Below are 25,190 nucleotides of genomic sequence, written 5' to 3'. Positions count from 1 at the left end.
TACACTGTTAGTGGGAATGCAGACTGCTGCAGCCACTGTGAAAACAGTTTGGAATTTCCTTAAAAAGGTAACAATTGAACTGCCTTTTGACCCAGCATTTCCACTGCTGGGACTATACCCTAAGAATCCTAAAACACCAATTCAATAGAACCTATGCACCCCAATGTTCATAGCAGCACAATTTACAATAGCCAAGTGCTGGAAGCAACCTAAGTGCCCATCAATAAAAGAGTGGATCACAAAAATATGGTACATATACACAATGAAATACTATGCAGCAGAGAGAAGAAGCTACTACCCTTCGTGACAGAATGGATGGAACTGGAGAGCATTATGCTAAGTGAAGTAAATCAGGGGGTAAAAGACAAATGCCATATGATCTCACCTATAAGTGGAACCTAATCAACAAAACAAATGATCAAGTAAAATATAACTAGCAACATTGAGAGGAAAAACAAACCTACAGTAACAAGAGAGAAAGATGGAGTTTAGGTTATCAAGAAAAGAAGGGGAATGTTCAAATCAAAGAATATGTTTAAAGGATCCAAGGACAAAGCAAAAGTGGGGAAGGGTTGAGGTTGGGAGGTGGGTTTGGGTGGGGCAGGGGAAAGTGATGACGGGAAAGTGGAGACAAATTTATTTGAATAATAATAAAAAGTACAAATTGGTTGTTACATTGGTAGTCATTGGGATGTAAAATGCATCATAGGGAATATAATCAATAATATTCTAAGATATACTTTTGATTTCAGATGGGTAGAAGATATATCAGTATGATGATTTAGGAAATTATATAATGTCTAATCACTGGAGTGTATACATGAAACTAATATGTATATCAACTGTAATTAAAAATTAAAAATAATTTCAATAAATTTTTTAAAAAGTTAAATGATAAAATATTGAAGGCTGAAGGGAAAGAGAAAATCTTAAAAGCAGAGAGAAAAAGATACTCATTATATACAAGAGAATCCTACTAAGAATTATACCAGACTTCTCATCAGAAACAATGAGGAGCAGAAAGCAGTAAGATGACATTCAGTGTACTGATAGATTGTCAACCAAGTATCTTTTTTATTAATTTGTATTTATTTTTACTGAATGATTTCCATTACCATTTATCCCCTTTATGCCCCTCTTCACCCACACAATCACCTCACTATTGTCCTTGTCCATGAGTCCTTTCTCTTTTTTGCTTGACCCCTCCATCCCTTAACCTCCCTGTCCAAAGCTCTCAGCCTGCTCTCCATCTAGGAGTGTGCCTCTATTTTGCTTATTAGTTCAGTTTGTTTATTAGATTCCACATTCAAGTGAAATCCTACAGTATTTGTCTTTCTCTGACTGGCTTATATCACTTAGCATAATGTTCTCCAGATCCATCCATGGTGTCTCAAAGGGTAAATTTTTCTTCTTTTTCATAGCCGAGTAATAGTCCATTGTGTAAATGTACCATAGTTGTTTAATCCACTCATCTACTGATGGATATTTGGGCTATTTCCAAATCTTAGCTATTGTAAATAATGCGGCAATGAATATAGGGCTGCTTGTATTCCTTCTAAATAATGTTTCAGATATCTTCAGATAAGTTCCAGGAAGTAGAATTGCAGATTCATAAACCAGTTCCATTTTTAATATTTTGAACTAACTCCATACCATTTTCCACAGTGACTTCATTCCTACCAACAGAGAAAAATGGTTCCCCTTTCTCCACATCCTGAGCAGCACTTACTGTTTGTTGATTTATTGATGATAGTCATTTTGACTGGTGTCAGGTGATATCTCATTTTGGTTTTAAGTTCCATTTCTCTGATGATTAGTGGTATTGAGCGTCTTTTCATATGTCTATCAGCCACCTGTATGTCCCCTTTGGAGAAGTGTCTATTCAGGTCCTTTGCCCCTTTTTTAATTGGATCATTTGTTTTTTGGGTGTTGTGTTTTTTAAGTACCTTATAAATTATGGATATTAAACCCTTTACAGATGTGTTGGCAAGTATGTTGTCCCATTCCATGAGTTGCCTTTTTATTTTGTTGACGTTTTCCTTTGCTGTGCAAAAACTTTACTTTGATGTAGTCCCATTTGTTTATTTTTTTTTCTTTTGTTTCCCTTGCCTGAGGTGATATATCAGAAAAAATATTGCTATGAGCAATATCTGAGATTTTACTGCCTATGTTTTCTTCTAGGATTTTGGGTCTGACATTTAAGTCTTCAATCCTTTGTGAGTTTATTCTTGTGTGTGGTTTAAGAAAATTGTTCAGTTTTTTTCTTCCCTGCATGTATCTGTCCAATTTTCCCAAGAACTTTTATTGAATAAACTTTCTTTAGCCCATTATTTGCGCTTGTTTCCTCTGTCAAATATTAATTGACTATAAAGGTATGGGTTTATTTCTGGGCTTTCTATTCTGTTCCATTGAACTATATGTCTGTTTTTATGCCAGTACCATGGTGTTTTGATTACTATGATTTTATAGTATAGCGTGATACTAGGTAGTGTGATTCCTCCAACTTTCTTCTTTCTTAAAATTTCTATTACTATTTGGGGCCTTTTTTGGTTCCATATAGAATTTTGAAATATTTGTTCTACTTCTGTGAAATACATCATTGGAATCTTGATAGGAATTGTGTTGAATCTATAGGTTGCTTTGGGTAGTATGAACATTTTGATGATGTTAATTCTTCCTATCCAATAACACCATATGTGCTTCCATTTATTTGTATCCTCTTCAATTTCTTTCTTCAGTGTCTTATAATTTTCTGAGTACAGGTCTTTTACATCCTTGGTTAGATTTACTACTAGGTATTTTATTCTTTTTGAAACAGTTGTGAATGGGATTGTTTTCTTAATTTCCCTTTCTGATAGTTCCTTATTGGCATATAAAAATGCAACTGGTTTCTGGGCATTCCTTTTGTATCCTGGTACTTTGCTGAATTCATTTATCAGTTCTAGTTGATAATGGTAGAATATTTAGGGTTCTCTATGCACAGTATCATGTCATCTGCAAGTAATGATAGTTTTACTTCTTCCTTTTCAATTTGGATGCCTGTTATTTCTTCTTCTTGTCTGATTACTGTGGTTATGACTTCCAGTACAATGTTGAGTAAGAGGGGTGAAAGCAGACATGTCCCCTGTCTTGTTCCTGATCTTAAGTGGAACGCTTGTAGTTTTTGCCTGTTGAGTATGATGCTGGCAGTAGGTTTGTCATTTACAGCCTTTATTGCGTTTAGGTATGTTCCCTCTCTTCACACTTTGCTGAGCATTTTTATCATAAATGGGTGCTGGATTTTATCATGCTTTTTCTGCATCTATTGATATGATCATGTGATTTAACTTTTTTATCCTTAATTTTGTTTATATAGTGTATTACATTACATTTATTGATTTCAACCAAGAATCTTAAATCTTATAAAAGTATCTCCAGAAAATGAAGGTGACATATACAGGATACATCACCCTCAAGCAGTATGATATATATTCTTTTCAACTGCTCATGGAATATTCTCCAGGATAGAGCATATGTGTTGTACCATAAAACAAGCCTAAATAAATTTGAAAGTGTTGATTGATATTATGCAAAGGATGTGCTCCAAATGTAATGGAATTAAATTAGAAATCAACAACAGAAGAAAATTTGAAAATTCACAAATATGTAGAAATTAAACCACACACTCCAAAAGAACAAGTAAGTAAAAGATGAAAACACAAGGGAAATTTGAAAATATCATTAAAAATGAAAATGAAAACAAAATATTCCAAAACTTATTGGATGAAGTTAAAGAAATACTCAGATGGAGAATTATATTTGTAGAGGCTTATATTAAAATTGAAGAAAGATCTTAAATTAATAACCTTAAGAATATTTGGAAGTCAAACTTTACCTTGAAATTTCTTGGGTTTCTGCAGAGACTACAAGAATAGTTATAAGGATAAAAATGAGGGTCCCATCCTACTGCATGATTAAAAAATTACCTATAGATTTGACTGGTGACAGTTGTTTTGTTTGTTCCTTCAAACTTTAGTGCATATAGCAGCCAGAGACTGAACGTGATTTAGATCAGTATCCTGGACTTTCCTTAAAAACTGAGGGAGTGCCTATTTATCCCAATAGAGGGAAGATTTTTTTGCCATAGGTGAAAATGACTTGAATTGGCTGTTTCAGTTTCTTTGTTTATGACAAGAGCTCTGTGTTTTAATTATCTTTTACAAGTCAATAATTGGCAATAGCCACAATCTAGTTGACTGGTAAAAAAATTGTATGGTATTACTGCAGCATAGAAAAAAATGCATAACTCTTTGATACTGGAAGGTTTTAGTGACACTTCAAAATTAACGAGCTGGCTCAGTTCTCTTCCACATACTCCACTAGGCTTTTTATGACCGTTTTTTCCCCCATTCTCATAGTGGATTTTGCATGTGTATTTTTCTTTGTTTGTTTTTCTTCCTTGACTTGCATTTCTGAAACTTCTTAGTCAGGCTGGTTTCAATCCTATTTTCAGAATTCATACCAAGGTCAATCTGGTCCTGTTATATCCAGATGCTGATTATTCATACATTTTTATTTCATTTCTCCCTTAAGACCAGTTGCTATCTCAGCAAAATGCATAAGTGAAAAAGTAGGGGTGTGGGGGTAAAGTATTCTTAACCTGAATTGAGCTGTGGATAACAGCTAGAGTCAGTTTTAGTATGGGAAATCTGAAGAGGGGCTCTATAGGATAAGAATATAGGTGGTCTATATTTTGACAACTTAAAATTTAATTTCCTCTTCTTCTTACAGTAAGTATAAATGGATCCTAGGTGATGAACCTGTGGAGAAACAAAGAAGGCTCCAGAATGAGATGACACCTCTAGATTATTCCATGCCTGGCTCTTACAGGAGAGTAGAGGCTGCTGTTGCTTACCCAGAAGGGGAGCACAACCATGATAAATCCAGTTCCGAGAGAAGCACACCACCATACCTTTCTCCAGAATACCCAGAAGCAAACAAGAATACCAGTCAAAGTAGGGAGGTTTCGGTTTTGTATTCAGAGGCCCAAGAACAACACCAGGGGTCCCTGCTCCCTGAAGAATTAGAAGATCAGATGCCAAGATTGGTAGCAGAAGACTCTAACAGAGGCGGCACAAATATAAGCAAGGAAGATGTAAACAAGGGACTTTTTGTAGCTGTTGTTGGTGTTGCAAAAGGTGTTCGAGATTCAGGAGCTCCCATTCAGCTGATCCCTTTTAACCGAGAGGAGCTTGCTGAGAAAAGAAAAGCAGTGGAATCCTGGAACCCAGTGCCTTATCCCTCTGTGGCCTCTTCTACAACCCCTGCTATAACCCCTGCGGAGAAAGGAAGAGGCTATGAGGAGAGTGGAAGTTGCCATGTGCCAAAGATGAAGAACCAAAGACAGCTGGAAGAACTCAAAAGAACAACAGAAAAATTGGAACATGTTCTGGCTGAAAGGAATTTGTTCCAGCAAAAGGTTAGGGCAGCACCTTAACAGTAGAAATAAGAGATCATTATAACCAAGGTACTAGAGACTTAGAGCTCTGATGGTTTCACATTCTGAGATCTTTAAATGAGATAAGCCTCTGAATCAGTCTGTGGTATGTTTCGCATTGGGTGAATCCTCATGGGCTTCCCTTCCATATTTTGGGATTGAAAAAGTCTATAAATAGAGGAATATGTGCAGAGGAATCACCGAGTGAATATATTAGTGATAATTTTTGCCACTTTCATAGCATGTAGAGTCATTGAATTTTTGTTTCTTGGAATGCAGGTGGAGGAGCTGGAACAGGAGAGGAATCACTGGCATTCTGAATTCAAGAAAGTCCAACATGAATTGGTGACCTACAGTACACAGGAAACAGAAGGCTTGTATTGGAGCAAGAAACACATGGGCTATCGCCAAGCTGAATTCCAGATCCTGAAAGCTGAGCTGGAAAGAACCAAAGAGGAAAAGCAAGAACTAAAAGAGAAACTAAGGGAGACAGAGATGCACCTGGAAGTGCTGCAGAAGGCTCAGGTCTCCTACCGGACCCCAGAGGGAGATGACCTAGAAAGGTTAATTACTAGGGTTTAGTTAATCAGCTTGTGAGTGCTAATGGGAAACATCTCTTAGGACCCCAGTTACTGGTCATAGATAAGGGAGGAAGTCTGAATCAATTCATAAGTCACCAAGAACTGAGGAATTACTTCTTAGAGAGCTGCAGCCAGTCTCCCTGTGCTTGGTGGCATTGTACTTTCTTCTTTCTTTGTAGCTAATGGAAACATAATTGTTGAGAAATGTAGGCCCTTTTTTAAGGAGCTTCATTTTGTTCTGTTGGCTAATGACTTCATGTCATCTCTTCTCCTGCCCCCTCACTCCATCATACAGGGCTTTGGCAAAGCTTACGCGGCTGCGTATCCACGTCAGCTATCTCCTTACTTCTGTCCTCCCTCATTTGGAGCTTCGTGAGATCGGGTTTGACTCAGAACAAGTGGATGGGATCCTGTATACGGTGCTGGAGGCAAATCACATACTGGATTGAGCACTAGACTATATACTCTATCTACCCTTCTCTTATCTCCCTTTCTCTTTTCTCCCCTTCTCTCCTCTCCTCTTTTCTCTTCTCTCTCCTTTCCTTCCTCCTACTTTTCTCATGCTCTCTCTCACCTTTATGCTTATATAGAGAATCTTTGAGTAAATTCTGGCTCTTAATCAGTCTGCGTCTTATTCAGTTTGGTGTGAGGAAAGAGACTAGTTCAATAGGCTTTCAAGAGTTCCAGCAACAGAAAAGCAATAGTCACCAAGCCAGGTGACCTGAAAGCTTTAGCTTTCATAACTTAGATACTTGGTCTATTTTATATCCTTTCTGAAATGGTTTTTATTCGTTTAGGTTAAACCAGTCAACAAATATTGGGTCCAAAGTATTGGGTTGGCCAAAACATTTGTTGTATTTTTTTTCCCCGTAAGATGGCTCTAGTAGTGTTAATTGACTTTAACTTCATTTAAAGCAATTTTGTTAGATTGTATTGTGACAGCTGTCATATCATCATTCATTTAAAAAAAAACTTACCAAAATTGGTGAATTTTTGTGTAACCATTTTAATATTGAAGATGGAAGAAAATAGACATTTTTGGCATATCATGCTTTATTATTTCAAGAAAGGTAACAACTGAAATGCAAAAAAAGTAGGTGCAGTATATGGAGAAGATGAAGATGCTATGACTGATTGAAGATGTCAGAAGTGGTTTGCGAAGTTTTGTGCTGGATATTTCTTGCTGGATGATGCTCCATGTTTGGGTAGACTAGTAGAAGTTGATAGTCATCAAATCAAGACATTAACTGAGAACAATCAACATTATGCCATGGAGGAGATAGCCTACATACTCAAAGTACCCAATAAAGTTATTCGTGAAAATGAAAAATATATCTGTTATTTTACAGAAAAAAAACTAAGTGAACTTTTTGGCCAACCCAATATTAGGTGTTTTGGGATAAATTAAGAAGTATAACTCATGGATTCAGCCTTCAAGGATCTAAGAATCTAGTTGGAAACAAGACACATGTCAAATTAACTTGTATAAGAGAGTAGTATAAGCATGGTAGGGAAGGTCTAGAGGAGGAAGTTCAAGGAAGGCATCACATCAGAAATGGGACCTAAACTAAGGTTTGTTTAAAGAACAAGCATGACCACACTTAACAGTTGTTCTTGAGGTGGTAGGACTATGGTTGATATTATTTTTTCTTCTTGCTATCTTCCTGCCTTTTTCAAATTTTCTATAATAAACCTGTTATTCTTCTTACATTGGAAAAAATAAATAATTTTTAAAAGAATGAGTAAGCTTGGATTTAGATATCAAATGAGAGACTGTGTGAAACTATAAGTTGATTTTATATTTATAATTTGTTATTTTTGCATTACTTCTGGAAGAATAGCACAAAGGCATGGAAAAAGCTGGAATGTGAAAAATGTGTTTAGTGAGAATGATGGGTTAATGTAAAGAGAACTAAGGTTAAATCATGACCCACCTATCCACCTCCCTCTGTGGTGTTTGTATTTGAATAAGGAATTCTTGGGGAAAAAAAATCTTCAAGTCCAAATTTTAAAAAAATATATATCACCAAACTGGGATTTCAGGCATTGGGGAAGCTATTTTAGAGTAGAGAAATCTATTTGATATTCCTCACAATACACCACCTACCTACTCTTCAGGCTAGTGCTGAGTGAGGGGTAGATCTCATAGTATCAGAAATAGTAAAACTTACACTCTTATAAAAGTAGACATTTTGTTTATTTATTGCTTTATTGTATTTATATAGCACATTTTATCCAAAGAGTTCAAGGTATTCTTCAAAAGACATTGAACATTGAACACACAAAAAACATGGCAACAGTGAAAAGTATAAAGCAAAAGAGAAATAATAAAATGGAGGTAGGATAAAGCAATCACAAAAGGATTAGCTAGTATAGAGGAATGTTTTGGATATTTGTTCTGTTTTTCTTCTGCAGTTACTTCAGAAGATTTTCCCAAACTTATTTTATCTCCTTTGAAAGGAGGCTCATCATGGATATCCCAGTGCAACTGCAAGGAATAATGGGAGGCCAGAGCCACCTTTGACCATTAGAATGAGTACTTAAAAATATCCCCTGCCCCCTTACCTTTACCTCATTGCAGCTCCAGCTGTCACATGATTATTTCTCATGTCAGACATTTGAACTATGATGTTGAGGGCCCAGTTTTCTAAATATAACCCAGAGACAGAGGAGAGCACATTCAGCCATTCTATCAGTGATACATGTTTTAAGATGAGGGCTGTGAGAAGGTGGGGATTTGCACGGATATAGACAATGGATGAGAGGGTAGTATAGGAAAAATTCAGAGAATTGAAAATTCAGTGTGTGTGTTTGTGTGTGTAAAAGAGAACGAGAGAAGAGAGAGAGATATGGGTGGACACAGTAGGAAGGAGTACAGGCAATTAGGCTTTAAATAGGTCAAAAATTTTAACTCATCTGTACTAGTGCTAACTTTCAGTCCATTTCCTAGTCCCAGCCCCGTATTGCTTTTTCCAGCAACAGTTACCTGTGTGAGACTATATACTACAATATCAGAGCTACCTCTTTGTTACCCACTTAAAATGAAAACATACCAAATGAGGTCACTTTAATCAATGTTAAATGTTATGGTGGAGAAATTGAGCCCTGGCTGGTGTGGCTCAATGGATTGAGCACCAGCCTGCGAACCAAAGAGTTGCGGGTTCATTTCCCAGTTGGGCCACATGCCTGGGTTGTGGTCCAGGTCCCCAGTAGGGGGTGCACAAGAGCCAACCACACATTGATGTTTCTCTCCCTCTCTTTCTCATTCCCTTCCCCTCTCTCTAAAAATAAATAAATAAAATCTTTCTAAAAGGGGAGAAATTGAAAAGTGTCACTGAGGCTTACCAGAACTTATGAAACAGTGTAGACAAAAGACATTCAGAAGAAAACAGTGGGAACCTCCTCCTATCTTATTAGATTAACATAATCATAATTCTCCTTTCAAATGTTTCTGGCATTTTCCCTTTAACTTTCCACTTCCACCAACAACATTTAGGTTCTTAATCAAGAAGCTAAATAGAATCATATCTCGATCATTGAAATAGATTCTTTACTGGCCTCCCTTGCCTCCTGTTCTCACTCCTTTAGTCTACCCTACTCACTATCACAAAATAGCTTTTAATGACCTCATCAGGTTTTGCCTCAGCTCAAAGACTTGGTAGTGCTCCCAGCTGCATATCAAGTGCAATACAAATTCCCATCTGGCTTCAACCATGCTCTCTACACTCATCTTTCAGTATTTCAAGCAAACCATGTTCCATACAAAATGAACCATTTTTCAGTTTGTGAACCTGCCTTAAGATTTTTGCCATCTCTACCTTACCTTTGCTATTCCATTCCCATTGCCTGGAATGTTCTCCCTTATTATATTTGGGCTCACATGTCAACTTTTTTTTTTCCTGAAAAGTTCTCTGATTAACCCAGCCAGGCATGACATTTTCTTTGAATATGTAAGTTTTGTCACTTATGAGGCTCTTATCACAAGCCTCCTTGTCCTGTCTTCCCTATTAGAAAACTCCAGATTCACATATTCAGCTGCCTACTTGACATTTACACTTACGTGTCTCACAAGCACTTCAAATAAAACATGTTAAAAATAACAGTGACCCCCACCACCACTCCTCGCTCAATTTGCCTCATTTAAAAAATGACACTTCCACTCAGCTAGTCACATAAGCTAGAAATCTGGAAGTCATCCTTGATTTTCCTCTTCTCTACTCCTCCTTGTCCAGTCTGTCAATTCTTAACTCCAAAGTATATCTTCACTCACTTTTGCCATAGCTACCTTAGTCCAAAATACTATCATCTCCCAATAGATCATTGCAACTCCTAACTAGTGTCCTTGCTCGCTTGCATTCTTGTTCCCACAATTATCTTAACATAGCCAGAGGGATTTTTAAAAAAATACAAGTCAGATCATGTGACTCCTTGCTTACAGCCCTTCAATGACTTCCTGCTGCACTTAGGATAAAATCCATACTCCTTACAATATCCTACAAGAGCCCTGAATACTTATCCTTTTTCTATTACAACACTTCATATCTCACTTTTCCTCTTGCTGATTGTGGTCTTACCACTGAAACGTGTGAAGCACTTACCTCGGAGTCTTTATCCATAATGTTTCCTCTTCTACAATGCTCGTATCTTCAGTCTTGGCATGGTTAGCTATTCCTCATCCTTCAGGTCTTAGTGTGAGTGTCAACTTTCTCAGGTATTCCTGGCAACATTTCTTTCTCTACCCCATTCTATCACTATTTCCTATTGTATTTAATTCATAGAACTTCTCACAACTTGCAATTGTATGCTTGGCTGTTTATTTTCACTCATTCAACAAATATTTATGGGCTACCTACTATGTGTTATGTGATATACAGTGGGGAACACAGCATATGTGGTTTCTGTATCTTTTACTAATAAGTTCCATGAGGAGAAGGGTCAAGCCTGTTTTTGCCAATCTCCGTATCACAAAGCTTAACAAAGTACCTAGTACATAGTAGGTAATAAATAATTTTAGTGGTGGGGACTGTTTTGTTCATATCTCCATCTTCCTCAAGAACCTAAAACAATGCCTCATTCATAGAAGGGATTGGATACATACAGTATGAGTAAGGTAGATAGAAATCCTGGACATTAAATTCTGAAAATGAAAGAATGAGACAATAAGTTCTACAAGTTACAGAGAACAGTCAGTGTGAACTGGAGTGGCCTAGTGTTTCTCCTTAGCTGAACTTTGATAATTTAAAAGGCTACCAAAGGAGAAAGGGAATATGGGTTTTCTTTACCACAGATATTCTTTTTTTTATTGAATTTATCAGAGTGACACTGGTTAACAAAATTATACAGGTTTTAGGTGCACAATTCTACAGCACTTCATCTGTATACTGTATTGTACCACAGATATTCTGAATATCATCAAAAGGAAGCTCTTTAGCATGCAATTTTGAAATGCTGTTACAGAATATAATCAGGAGAGGTCTAAAAAGACTGGATCTTGACAGTAAGAAGTAAAAGGAGAAATAAATTTTTGAGCAGTCTTTTTTACTTTTTCCAAGAGCAGTGACAGTTCTTTTCAAGAGAAGAAAGAGGAACTATCCATAAGCAAAGAACAGATAGAACAAGCTTCAAGGAAATAAGTTCCTGGCACATGTTAGGAAGGCAGTACATGCTTGTTATTTATTTTTAATTTATAACTCATGTTTATTCTGTTACAGTTGTCTCAATTTTCCCCTCTTCACCCCCCTCCACCCATCCTACCCCCATGCCCTGCTCCTACAGTCAATTCCCACCCTGTTTTCCATGTCCATAGGTCATTCATACATGTTCTTTGTCTAGTCCCTTCCCCTTCTTTCCACCATTGTCCTCTTTCCCCATCCCCTCTGGTCACTTTCAGTCTGCTCCATGTTTCCATGCCTGTGGTTTATTTTGTCCATTAGTATATTTTGTTGAATAGAGTCCACTTATTGGTGAGATCATATGGTATTTGTCTTTCATGAACTGGCTTATTTCACTTAGCTTAATGTTCTCCAGCTCCATCCATGTTGTTGCAAAAGGTAGGAGTTCCATCTCTCTCTCTCTCTCTCTGCCTCTCTTTCTCTGTCCCCCTCTCTCTCTTTTTCTTAAATGCAGATTGATTTTATTTATTTTTAAATGTCAAATTTAATTATAAAATTAAAAAAATTTAAAACCATTATAAAGTCTCAGCAATTAAACCAACATGACACCAGCACAGAAGTAGTCAAGTAGATCAATGAAATATAATGAGCATTCTAGAGACAAAAGTATATATCTAACAATGTAATATATGATTAAGTTGATATTTCAAATCAATGGGTAAAATAAAGCTTATTCCACAAATAAGGTGCATGGACCACTATTACTTGAAATAAAACAACTATAGAGCCCTATTTCACACATTCTACAAGAAATATTCAGGTGAGTTAAAAAATCAATATGTAGAATCTAAGGAGTTTTAGGAGAAAATACAAACTGATATTTTTCTTACCCTGAAGTAAAATATTGAAACCCAGAAGCTATAAAATAAAATATTGATAATATGCCTATATTAAACATTTAAGACTATACAGTAATATACCTATAAAAAATTAAAGGACAAGTAATAGAATAGGAAAGTATTTGCAACACATCTAGAAAACTGTTAATGGTTTGTTTTGTTTTTTTCTTTTAGGGAAAAAATTCTACAAACATTTAATCAAAAAATGGTTTGTTTGATGAACAAATTGGCACCTAGTAGAGGACTATGTCAGAGACTTTTTAGCTCCAGGAGACAGGAAGATTTGCTTGCCCATATCTAGTGACTGCCGATAATCTGCGTAACAATTAGAGGCAGAGGCTTAATTGTCAAGCTCTCAGTTCCCAAGGGTCATGTCTATATAGAATGTGTTTCAGAGTTTTGTGTTATGAATTAGTAGAGTGTAAAATATGTAGATATGCTCAGGAAAGCTTCAGGGGTTGACCTTAATTTAAAAGAATAATTTGTGTTTGGTGACAAGGATATTCCTAACTCAGAATTTATCTTAGGCAAAGAGGACATTCAGGAAACATCCTGTCTAAACCAAAAGTTAGGGCTCATGGTTAGTCAATAAATTAGATAATTTAAAAGAACTGACTTAAATAGTTTGAGTGAATATTAAAGCTTTAACTATTAAGTGACTTCTGATGGAAAGTAAAATCTACAGAAGAAATGTGTTTTGTTACTTGCCTCCATCCCCCAGCCCAGAGTGTTCATGTGAGTCACCAGAAATCCCAAACCCATTTTTATGTAAGAACAGTTTGAATATTTTTGGTGCCTTCTAAATGCCAACACATTCTGTTCATCTGCCCACTGTGTCCTCAGGGGCAGGCAAAATGACTTTAGGCAGGAAGTCAGCAAGTGTTCCCCAAAGACCTGATTTTCCAGCTGAGCTATGGAAACTTATAAGGAATGGGAAGGTAGAGGTGTGTGGGGAGAGTTTTCTAGGTGTAGGCAATAGTACAAGCAAAGTCACAAGACTAGTTGGAGGGGGAGGGTGTGAGGAATAGTGAATTATTCAATTTGGATCATAAGAAACACTGGACCAAGGGCTTGGGAATGCCAGCAAGAGGGAGGTTATGCTAAATTTGCTGAACAATGGAGTCTTACAGGCTATGAATTAGGAAGTGGCTGTTGAAATCTCCCCAGTTGTCTCTGAGTTTGAGAAATTAACCCCAGTTTGCAGTTCCCTTGGACTGAGCTTTACTCTAGTAGTGGAATATGATTATTAATCATGGTTCTTTTTCACCTTGGATTTTCACAGATCTGAACAAAGTTCCAAGAGCCTTGACCACCCTTTTCCTCTCCAGTTTCTGGAGTTGGCTCTTCCCCTGGCTTCTTCTATTAATGGAATTTGAAGAATAGAAGCCTATTCAAGGTCTTCAACGTATTCAGACTTTTGGGAAGAATATTTAGAAGTTTTGATCTGGGAATGAATATCCCCTTGCATGTGTAGATTCAGATATATTGGTAGAAAATATGCTTCATCATTTGCCCCATTCTCCAAAGACATGCACATTTTGGAATTACTTTGGCAATACCCTTTAGGTCACTAATATGCTAGAATACAGTTAACTAAGACCTACTGCCATGAACACACTGAGAGGCAGGTGTCATCACCATTTTACAGATGAGCAAACTAAAGTGTAAAGAGTTGAAGTGACTCTTCCAAGTCCTCACAGCTAGAGTGCAGAGCCAAAATCAAATCTTTGTCTGGCTCCAAAGCCCAGTTTCTTTTCCTAGCACACCATACTGCCTATCTTGAAGATGATTAATTAGTCTTGGATTCTTCCTTTTGATAATAAAATGCTAAATCTACCACAACTTTTTTTATCCACTCATCTACTGTTGGGCACTTGGGCTGTTTCCATATTTGGCTATTAAAAGTAATGCTGCTGTGAACATATGGGTGCATATATTCTTTGGAATTGATGTTTCAGGATTCTTAGGGTGTATTCCCAGAAGTGGGATCACTAGGTCAAAAGGCAGTTCCATTTTTAATTTTTTTAGGGAATTCCATACTGTTTTTCACAGTGGATGCACTAGTCTGCACTCCCACCAACACTGCACTAGGATTACCTTTTCTCCACATTGAATTTCCAAGAAAGAAAGTTCTAGAATCCCACACAATGTGTAACTGCCCTCATGATCAGGGAATTGTTCACTTATGTAATAAATATCTCTCCACACAACAGAGACATTCATTTCCTCTTGACTGGGTTTTTCACTCAGGGCTGTCACTTGGCAGCTTTCCTGAATCAAAACAGCCATCAGGAGGTCTTGGACTTGTTGTCCTCTGCCTTGTAGTGTTCTCACTGGCTCCTTTGCGCCCCCCTACACCACAACCCCCATCACAAGAGTGCTGAGTTAATCAAGTCTCTTGAGGAGTGACACTTGAGAACATACTGGTTTATTATTACACACAGATGAGTATAATTAACCACATGAGCTGCCTTGGGAATTGCAAAGAGAAAGATGGTGCTGCCTTTCTCACCTTATCTGCCTTTTTTTGTTTGTTTCTACTGTTGAATCTTTTAGTTGAAGAGTGCATGTGTTACTCAGGGAAGTCTCCTGCTCCCCCAAATTCCAATAAGTATTGTCTCTGAGTCAGTGTTTTTATTTTAAACTCATTGGTCTCATCTAATTCTAGCTGCTTTTAGGGCTAAACTGAGAAATGAGTGCAAATTGTAGTTTTTGTGACTAACCGTTGTCTGAATGTGTTTCTCTTCCCATAAAATATACTTACTTTTTAACCAAGGCATTCAGTGCCTTTAACTCAATGGAGTAAGGTCTTCACAATATCATCAGATATCCTTTGTAGAGGATGATGATACACCCTGTTGCATCCCATTGTGTAATTTCAGAAATAAATTCAAATGAAAGGCTATGAGGAGCATCTTCTCTTTGTATTTTTTGGTTTGACTGGCCTTTCTCCTGAACAACCCAACAGAACCTCATCAAATATTACAGACTCTGAAAGTGCTATTGGAGAAAAGGAGTTACCATTGAAATGCTGGGTTGCCTGCCACAGTACTCATACTTATTTGGCATCTAGTTTCACATCCAATTATATTTTCTAATACCTTTTTGAAAACATTTGTGTTTTCTCTATGTTATTTGTACAAGACCATGCTTGTAGATAGGAAATTCTTCAAAACTCTCCTATGAAGTGACTTTGACAAGTGGTAAGGGTGCTGTTGTGGAGGAATGGGACTTTATGGATGACAGGAAAGCAAAGCCTGATGATTTGCCTTTGTATGATTACCTTCTTCTTTGTCAAGCCCTAAGGCTTATTTTATGTAGGAATTAGGCACAGAGCAAGGAATGGTAGGCAAGAGTTAAAGAAGAATTCCTGAGCTGCAATTCCAAGAAAAAAGTGGTAGGGGTGGTCAGATTATACCTTCTGTATTGCTGTGCTTGATAACAGCCTGTTAATATTTTATCAGTGGCCACATCATAGCACGCAGTGATCCACCACTTCAGGGAAAGGAGAGGTAATTTGCTGGACTTCCTGTTTCAGTATCCCCACACCCCCTTTCTCACCCCCACTCCTGTTGAGATTACAGAATTTCTCATCAAATCTAGAAGTTGCCTGGGCAAAGACAACAGGTTGGGTGGAGGCCAGGCTTCAGCCAGCTGAGGAGGAACACAGGCACTTCCCAGCCTGGGGTCTCAATGTCCCAGACTGGGCAGCTGAAGGCATGGAAAAAATCACCTGTCTGTGGCCGGGGACTGAGTGAGAGGGAACTGTTAACTCTGTAAGGCCTCATGTGCCTTCCTTTACCACTGGGCCCCTTATCCCACACCTGTGTTTCTCCTCTGGTCCAGAGCCAAAGTGTCTCAGCTTACTTGGATGGACACTATCTCGGCTGCCTCCAGCAATTTTCACAGACCTGCCCAAGAAAAGGAAACTGGGGCAGGGGAGGCTGAGCCCTGGGGTCACTCTTTCCATTAAAGCCATTTAAGGGTCTTGTGAGATAAACTCAAAGGTGTTCTGGATTAGCTGAGTAGTCTTTCCCTGTTTCTTTCTTAGCACTGCTCTCTACCCTATTTCTCTATTTCCTATGGTCCTTCAACTGGAGAAGCATTTTCTTTTTATCATTATTACTCTAGAATCTCAAATAGTGCCACAGCCTCATTTCATATGGATTGGGCTTTGAGGTGACTTACATACTTTTTTTAACTATCCCCTGATGCCTAAATTTAAAGCACTTTCTCCTCACAAGACAGGGTATTTTGTGTCTTAGACCACACCTAGGTGTGCATGTCTTATTTTCCCTAGATCAACTATCAGCTCCTATAAGGCACAGACTACCAGTGTTCACCCTGGTAGCCTTCAAAGCACACACTGCCTGACACAGACTAAGAGTGCAGTTGGTGTGGGCGGGCTGGCTAGAGAGCTAGTTGAATGAATGTTTAACTGGCTGGGTAAAGGTCTCACAAAAAATTGGAACTTACCTTTCCACCAAGAAATCAGTTTTAGCCTCCACCTTTACATTAATGATCACATAGCTGTGGGTTCATCAGAAGAGCCCCAAGGGGGAGAAAACATGAATCACCCTATTATCAAGGAATGAAGGAGGGCAGAAACATCTCTCCTTGTGCAAGGGTCAGAGCCATTAGGCTGAAGCGTAAACACAATGACCTTCACTATCCCCTTGGTCTACAGCTAATCTAAATTATTTTATGATGCAAGGCAATGGGGTTAAGCTAAAAGCTGTTCAACATGGACCAAGACTCAAATAGATTTCTAAGAAATTATTTAGATCAAGGCTTTTCTTGCTTAACAAGCCAAAGGGAAAACCAGTCAAAGGTTTTTCTTGCTCAACGAGTTGCTCTTTATTGGGTCTATCCTAGTTTCTCTAGTTGAGGGTGAATTTCTAACTCCTTCCATAGAATCCTCCCAGATTAAAAGGAAGGAGGAATCTTCTTTTCATCCTGAACTGCCATCTTCCAGTAATTCACCAAGAAAATGGCTAACACAAAGGGAAACAAGAGAGGCACCTGCTATATGTTCTCTAGGCCTTTGAGAAAACATGGAGTTGTCCCTTTGGCCCCATACATATGAATCTAGAAGAAATGTGGCAGTGTAGACTCAAAGGAATGAGCACTGTTCAAAAAGGAATACCCATAAGGCTACCATGGCAAAACTGGAAGAGTCTACAATTGTCAACCAGCATGCAGTGGACACTGTTCTGAATAAACAAGTTAAGGGCAAGATTCTTGCCAAGAGAATTAATGTACATATTGAACATATTAAGCACTCTAAGAGCCCAGATAGCTTCCTGAAATGTGTGAAGGAACATGATCAGAAAAATAAGGAAGCCAAAGAGAAAGGTACCTGGGTTCCACTGAACAATCAGCCTGCTCCACCCAGAAAAGCACACTTTGTGAGAATCAATGGAAAGGAGCCTGAGCTGCTGGAACCCATTCCTTATGAATCATGGCATGATAAGTGTAAACACACACACACACACACACACACACACACACACACGAGCTCTGTACAGATTTAAAAAAAAAAAAGGAAAGAGGAACAGCGCCTGAGATCTTTGTCCCTCTCATATCTCATTGGTTTAGCTCCAATACACTCTTATTAAAAAAAAAAAAAAAGGAAGGAGGGCCTCCCAGTTCAGCCTCTTCCTGAGATGAAGGGAAGGTCTGTGCCCTATTTCCCTTAAAGGTACTTAGATTCCAGCAGCAGTCAGGGGCAGGAGGGCTGCAGGAATCTGAAGAGCACTAGATGCTCTTATATCTTCTGGTCAGAATTTCAGACCCTAAGGAAGGTTTCCAAGCTTACAGTCAGTCTCTGACACTCTGTTACTATAGGGAAGTTACCTCTCTAGGCCTAGATATTGTTTCCTGTAAAAACCATGTTTCATTGGGATATTTGGAGTATGCAATGAAATTGGTGGACCGGAAAGTGTTTTGGGTGCAGGTGGTGAGGCATAGGAGACCATACTAGACAGCTGCCCACTCAGCATAGCACAGTCAGCAAGGCTACACCATCTTCTAACCTCCAGTAGCCCCCAATCAAGGACACTTAGATTCCTGGTGCCATACCAGAGACATTACCTCATATTAAACTTGTTTTCATAGAGCACCCTCTCTCTACCCTTATTCCTGCCTGCAGCCATTCCTTCTAAATGGGTTTGGATGTTGGGGTCCTAGCCTCTGCACCAAGGAAGGCCCATTTCAGGAGTGCAATGATAGTAGTTCCTATATTACAGGCCACTGTGCGCTGAGGCCTACTAAATCCAGGGGCTGGGTAAGCTAACTCTTGTAAGGCCCCATTATGGTCAGTGTTGCCACTGGTAATATCTTCATGAATTAGGCTTTGTTAATGCCAAGTGAGTTTGAAACAGGGCCAAATCATTGGCTTCCCAAACTCCCACACCTACAGAGTTAGGGAAATTGGAATTGAGGCATTGTGACCTATTCAAATATAAGCTTGGCATTTCCCCTGATGAGACAGTTAGCTGGGTCCAGGCCAGCATGGCAGGAGGGGCAGTACCACATGGTATACTCAGAAGCCCCTCACAGGAGACTAGGAGAACCTATGTGTTCCCAGTGTTACCTTGCTGGCCATAAGTTGTTTATCTTGGGCATCTTGGGGACCTCTGGCAGGTTCTTTCAATTGTCTGTGAATATTGTTGGATGTACAGAGTCCTATTTTGGGAATCAGGAGACCAGGGCACTAACACCAGCTATGTGACCCTGGGTAAATCTCATTACTTATGTGGGCCTTAGTTTTCCCATCTGCAAAATGGAGATTACCAGATCAATTTCACCTTTCTTACAATGGTGATTCAGGAAATGAAAGGAATAAATATATAGCAAATTTAGTAAATAACTTAAATGAAACAATTATTGTGGAAAGGAGGAGCCTTGGACAAGATGAAAAGATTAAAGTTTCTCTGGGGATGAGGAGTATCTTTCTAATATCTTCACAAAGTCTAGAATTTCCTATCCAACCAGGTGGGAAGAAAGATCAGTTTCCATCCTATCTTCCCCTTAGCCCAATTTTTTCCATCACACCTGCCCTGTATGGGCCCCTTTGAATGCATAAAACAGTTATTCAATCAACAAATGTTTATTGATTATCTACTATATGTCAAGCACTCTTACAGAATGTCTTTATCTGTAAGTCTTGAGGATACATAGAGGTCTAAGACATGGTCCCTACCCCCCAGAAGTTTACAATGCACTTTTAAAATCATATATTCATACATGAAAATAAAACTTTGCATTAAAATTATGAATAATAAGCATTAAAGAAGTGATTTGTACATTGAGGGAGGAGTAGGAGGGGGATGGAGTGGTCAAAGGAGGCTCAGTGAAGGAGGTGGTGCTGAGCAAGTTGTTCAAGCATGAGAAAAACTTGGCAAAAGGGATAGGGCTTTCCAGTATGGAAGAGTATCTAAAACATAGGCAAGGAAGTAGAAAACATGCAAGGCATGCTAGAGACAAACAATGAGCCCCTTCTGCTGACACTGAAGTTTGAGGAGGTGTCCTGGAGTTTGTCAGAAGTTGGCCATGCTTAGGCTGGTGAGAGAAAATGCCTTTGGTTTGTTATTACTCCACTACAGGAGAAATGGAGCATTTTCAGGTCTTGGAGCTGGAACTGTCTGCCTGGGAACCATTCTGTATTTTCCCACCTCACCTGCAATCCCAGGGAGCAGCTCAGCTATCACTCAGATCATGGCCAAAATGCCTTGGGCCTAATTATTCCACGTCGGAGCCCTTGGATGCCTTTTAGCAACTTTGGAATGTCTGGTGAAGGATGTGGGGGAATATAAAGGGTAACAGAAGGCCCACCTTGTGCTGTGGTTTTTCAGAGGCTCTGCAGTGTGCTCTGTGGGTAGACCCCCGGGGGCTGATCTCAGCCTTTGGGCTGATTTTCTATTATGTTTGTACACTCTCTGGGGATCTGACTCTCTCTGGCCCAATAGAAACACCTACTAGAGACCACACATGTCCACTCATCTTCTTAGATACCAAGCTTCTTATTATTCCTTGGGCAGCAGCATCAAGAAGTGATATTTTGCAGTCCTCCACAGCTCCCATACTGTCATCCCAGCCAAGGGCCATCTCTAGAAAAGCTAATTTCCCATTCCTAAAGAAATAGCTTTTCAGGGATCTTAGCCTTGTTGTTTAGCAGGAGGCCAGGTCAGGTGCCCCAGAGGGAGGCAAGAACTTTAGTGAAAGTTGGAGCAGTGGTTTTTGAGGCAGTCCCTCAGTGGAGTAAGAGTCTGCTGATGCCTAGAGCTTTCCACCATATCTTCTTTCTTTGTGCTTCCCTCTAGCTGTGGGCTAGATCCCTAATCCACAAGTGTGAAGGAATTCTGAGGATTGCTCTAGGCAGTGGTTCTAGTATTTGGGATCCTCAGCTACCTTCCCTCCCTGTCATCCTACATCTAGTTGCTCTCTGTTCCCTCAGTACAGTGGGATGGCTCTATTTCTGTTCATGCACAAATCAGACTGGACCCTGTATAATCATAAAAAGAGTGGAGTGGAAGCTCCAAGGCCCATTAGTGGCCAATCAGTTTATTTGTAGGGAAGCTTGAGAAGGAGGTTAGAGCCATCTTCATAAAAGCCACTACTCCTCCTTCTGCCAACTCCCAGCAATGAACTGAGAACCAACCTCAGCCAGAGGGTCTTTAATCACAGAAAGGGTCAGCCTGTGGGATGCAATTAGTGGGTTTATGGATGCATTAACAAGTAAAATAAATGACAGAGGGGAGCCTGTGGAGTCTGGCCTAGAGGAGGGGAGTGGGTTTGGAGTTGAGCATTGGGGGACTCAGGGTGTGGGGTGGGAGACCAAGGTGAAGGAAACAGAAAGGCTGGTTGGTATGCCTCTTGACAGTTCAACCTGGACACTGTCACACCAGAACCCATTTTTTTCCTTATCTTGATCCCGTGGCCAAAGTCAGTCTATCCTCAGCAGCACCTTCTGACATGATCCAGTAGGAATGTCCCTCACCTGTGTCCCTGGGCGGGGGCTGTCCACTGTTTTTCACATACCCAGCCACCACCACCCCCAGCTCTGGCCCCTGGTTCTTCACACATACCCTGTCAGGCTGTAGGAGTTAAACTCATTCTTGACTTTGGGCAGTTGACCAGGTCTTGGAGAGCTCCTAGTAGTAGCAAGAGGCTGAGCCTGGTAGGTATCAAAGTAGTTGGAGCGATTTCCCTGGGGTGAGCAAGAAAAGCAGAGGATGACTCCAGCTACCAGGGAAAACAGGGAAGAAATAATGCCCAGGTAAAGAGCCTCTCCGATTTCAAATTTCATGCTGTCAGGCACCAGTGGAGAGTAGAAATCTCGCAAAATCCCATGAAGATTCCAGGCAACGGGGATGAAACTCAGGAGACCTCCGAGGATGAAGAAGACTCCGCCCACTATCGCCACTCTGTCTTTGGCTCTCGAATCCTGGCAGAAGACCGTGCATTTCATGCCCACCACAGAGATAATGCAGGCCAAAGAGGAGATTGCACTGGATGTCACCATCATGGCCTGTGCAGCCTGGATGTCAGGGGGCAGGCCTAGAAGTGTGCTGTAGATGTCACACTGGGTGATGCCTGTGCTGTGTGTGGCACACTCCATCCAGAGGCCTTTGGAGAAGCCAACTGCTGTCACAATGCTGGCACCGACATAAGAACTCGTTCGCCAGGTGGGAAGTAGCATGGCCACCAAGGTGCCCAACAGCCCCAGAAGGCCAAGGATATAGCCTATAAGTTGGATGCCAAGAGAGGCCATGTCAGACCTCTCAGTAGAATTATCTTCAGGGCTTGCTCTCTTGTGTTCTGGCTGCAGCTCTTCCTCCTTCAATCCAAGCTTCTATTTCCTCATTTCAGAGTGTCTCTGATACACTGACTTCTCTTCTCCTTACAAGTGTCTGTGAGTGGCCACAAGCAGGCTCAAGAAGGCATCTAGAAGACCTAAAAAATCCATAAACCAGATTAAATATTGACCAGAAGCTTATGAGAAACCAGAAAATGCTGGGTGCCTTTTGACCTTTGTTATCTTCAGAAATAACACATGAGAAAATAAAAAAAAAAACAACTTTGAAAGTGGATCCAAACTTTCATCACCTCCCACATAAGCACATGACTTGGATTGGCAGCCAGACAAAATCAGGGGCCAGGCAGGTGGCTGCTTTCTGAGAAGGTAGTGATGGCAGTGGCAGTTATGGTGGCCATGTTAATTCCAGGTTAGGCTGTTGGCTGGCACAGTTCCACTTCAAGGCCTTCTGTTTAACACATTGCCCAGCAACAGTGCCACAGAGCCTCTCAGTTACAGGCTGAGGACATACTCCAGGATACTGATCAGGAGGAACAGGTCCTAGGATATAACCTTGTGCTTCAGGTTATTAGAGGCCTCTTGAATTTTCAAGGGCCTAGAAAGCAGTGGCTTAGCTCTGGTCTCTGCCCATGATGAAAATCTATTCCAGGGCAGGTTGGGGCAGGCAATAGTCTTCTGTCTATACTCTGAGAGTTCAGGTCTTCCAGGACCTGCCCAAATCCCCTTCCACAAGCTATCCTAAAGCCTCCTGCATATATAATACACCCAGACATTTCCCATCTGCTCTCCTAACAGATGGCCGCAGCAGTCCTTGCCCTCTCAGATGATGGGGGAGGACTCTGGAGCAAAGGTTATTCTAGGGCCTGGATGGAGCACTGAAGCTCCCTGTTAGGGTGGACAGAGGAAAGGGAAGCTGAATAGAGGGCTTTGTAAGGAGGAAACATCTAAACAAATCCTTTACAATCTCAGGGCTGTCCATGATTTTGCAGTGTTCAAGGAGACCCTACTCTTTCCAGGGTTCAAGACACTAAGGGTCAAGGACACATTCTTTCTCCCATATTCTATAAGAACCTCCAGCCCACTAACTTTTCAACCCACCATAATCTGGCTATTTCATTTATTCATCCTCAAAATTTCTTCTTATCCTACCCGTCTCTTAAATGTGACTTTTCTTCAGAAGTTCATCCTTTTTCTCAATCAACACTCTGTCCCTGAGCACACTTATGCACCCCCCATGACAATCTTATGCCCATCCACTGGCATTCCCCAATCTGCATTTACAGCATAGACCTTCTCCCCGAGCTTCGAGACTGCCAAAACAATTACCTATTTAAAATATTCAGCCAGAAGTCTCATAGGCACCTCAAATTCAATGTATTTAAAAGAGAAACCATCACTTCTTCCATTGCACCCCTCCCCAAACAGTTCTTCCCTGGGTTACCTATGGATATAGAATGATGTCTTTATCCATCCCCCTGTGCTCAACAAAAATCCTGGGTGTGATATTTTACACCTCTCTCACACTTATCCCTCACACTGTATTGTCATTGTCTCACCAAGTCTACCTCTTGACTATACCTCAGATCCGGTATCCATCTCTCCATCCCCATTGCTACTGTCCCAGTTCAGGACTTCTTCATTCTCTCTCCCCTGGACTATAGCAATAACTTCCTAACTAGTTTTGATTTCAATCTCGCATCTTTCAATTCATTCTCCACATGCTGTTGCTAAGGTGATCTTTCAACACATTAATCTGATCAAGTCAATACTCTACATAAAACATTCCAGTGGCTCCCCACCACATAAAGAATAAAGTCCAAACTTATTTGTATTGTATGACCTCTCAAGCTTCATCTCTTCATTCCCTTCCTCTTACTCTGTACTCTGGCTGAACTAAATTAGTTTCAGTTCCTCAATCAGATCATGTTGTCTTTTGCCTACAAACCTGAACACAGGTTGTTCCTTCTATGCAGAATGGCCGGCATTCTTCTCCATCTGTTTACCTCCTTCTCATGCTTTAGCATTCAGCTCAGATGTCTCTACTTTAGCCAGGATCAAGTGTCCCTCTTCCATGTTCTTACAATATCATGTGTTTACTTCCGCCATAGTAATAAGCATAATAGTAACACTTATGTAGTGTTTCCTGTGTGACCATTATAAGCACTTCACAAATGTTAACTCATTTAATATCACAGAAATGCTCTGTGGTACCGAAACCCCTATTATACAGATGAAGAAATTGTTTAAATTTCTTGTTGAAATTCTTATTCTTCCCCACTACTCTGTGAGCTACTTTAAGTCAAGAACTGTATCTTATTCACCTCTGTATCTCAGGTGCCTTAGAACACCCAGAGTGGTGACAGAGAGACAAAGAGAGCAATGCAGACAAAAAGAGAGACAGAGAAAAATAAAAAAGTTTCACCATTTTATATGTTATATATACATTTGTTGAATATCTTGTCTCTTCAACCAAACTCTACACAATTTGAGGGAGGAAACCATGTATTACACTTCTGTTGTGCTTCTGCAACATTGGGCACACAATTGATAGTTAATGATATTCATCCATGATGGATATGACAATGCCAATGTTGATGCACAACCTTGAAGCAGTACAGAGCAAGGGCCAATAAACATATGATAGAAGGGGGGAAGGGAAATTTAGTTTGAATCTCAGCTCTGTTACTTACCAGCTATGACCCTGTGCTAGTTCTTTCTAGGCATTTGTTTTCTTATTGCTAAATGGGGCACAATTCCTGATCCTCACTGTGCATCCCACTGGGCCCTCAGTGCTGCCTGGAA

General features: G+C 39.9%; 2 protein-coding genes and 1 pseudogene across 2 annotated transcripts in view; 2 read left to right on the top strand and 1 right to left on the bottom strand.

The window, feature by feature from the left end:
* The window catches only part of MORC4 (MORC family CW-type zinc finger 4), a 92,950-nt gene extending 86,444 nt beyond the window's left edge, over positions 1–6,506 (top strand). The window contains exons 16-18 of the mRNA XM_054576920.1: positions 4,771–5,458; positions 5,756–6,039; positions 6,353–6,506. Coding sequence (XP_054432895.1) covers positions 4,771–5,458; positions 5,756–6,039; positions 6,353–6,506 — 1,126 coding nt within the window. The remainder of the gene's footprint in view (positions 1–4,770; positions 5,459–5,755; positions 6,040–6,352) is intronic.
* Positions 6,507–17,558: 11,052 nt separating this feature from the next.
* LOC129073252 (60S ribosomal protein L21-like) lies at positions 17,559–20,903 on the top strand (annotated as a pseudogene).
* CLDN2 (claudin 2) lies at positions 19,676–22,482 on the bottom strand. The gene has a single exon (XM_054576921.1). The coding sequence runs from the start codon at positions 22,341–22,343 to the stop codon at positions 21,648–21,650; it is 696 nt and encodes a 231-aa protein (XP_054432896.1). The 5' UTR covers positions 22,344–22,482; the 3' UTR covers positions 19,676–21,647.
* Positions 22,483–25,190: the final 2,708 nt, after the last annotated feature.

Source organism: Pteronotus mesoamericanus, unplaced genomic scaffold (assembly GCF_021234165.1).
Source record: "Pteronotus mesoamericanus isolate MK-2021 breed Mesoamerican mustached bat unplaced genomic scaffold, CSHL_Meso_final contig_37, whole genome shotgun sequence".
NCBI lineage: Eukaryota > Metazoa > Chordata > Mammalia > Chiroptera > Mormoopidae > Pteronotus > Pteronotus mesoamericanus.
The sequence above is the reverse complement of the archived record's forward strand: the minus strand, read 5'-3'. Positions and strand labels throughout refer to the sequence as shown.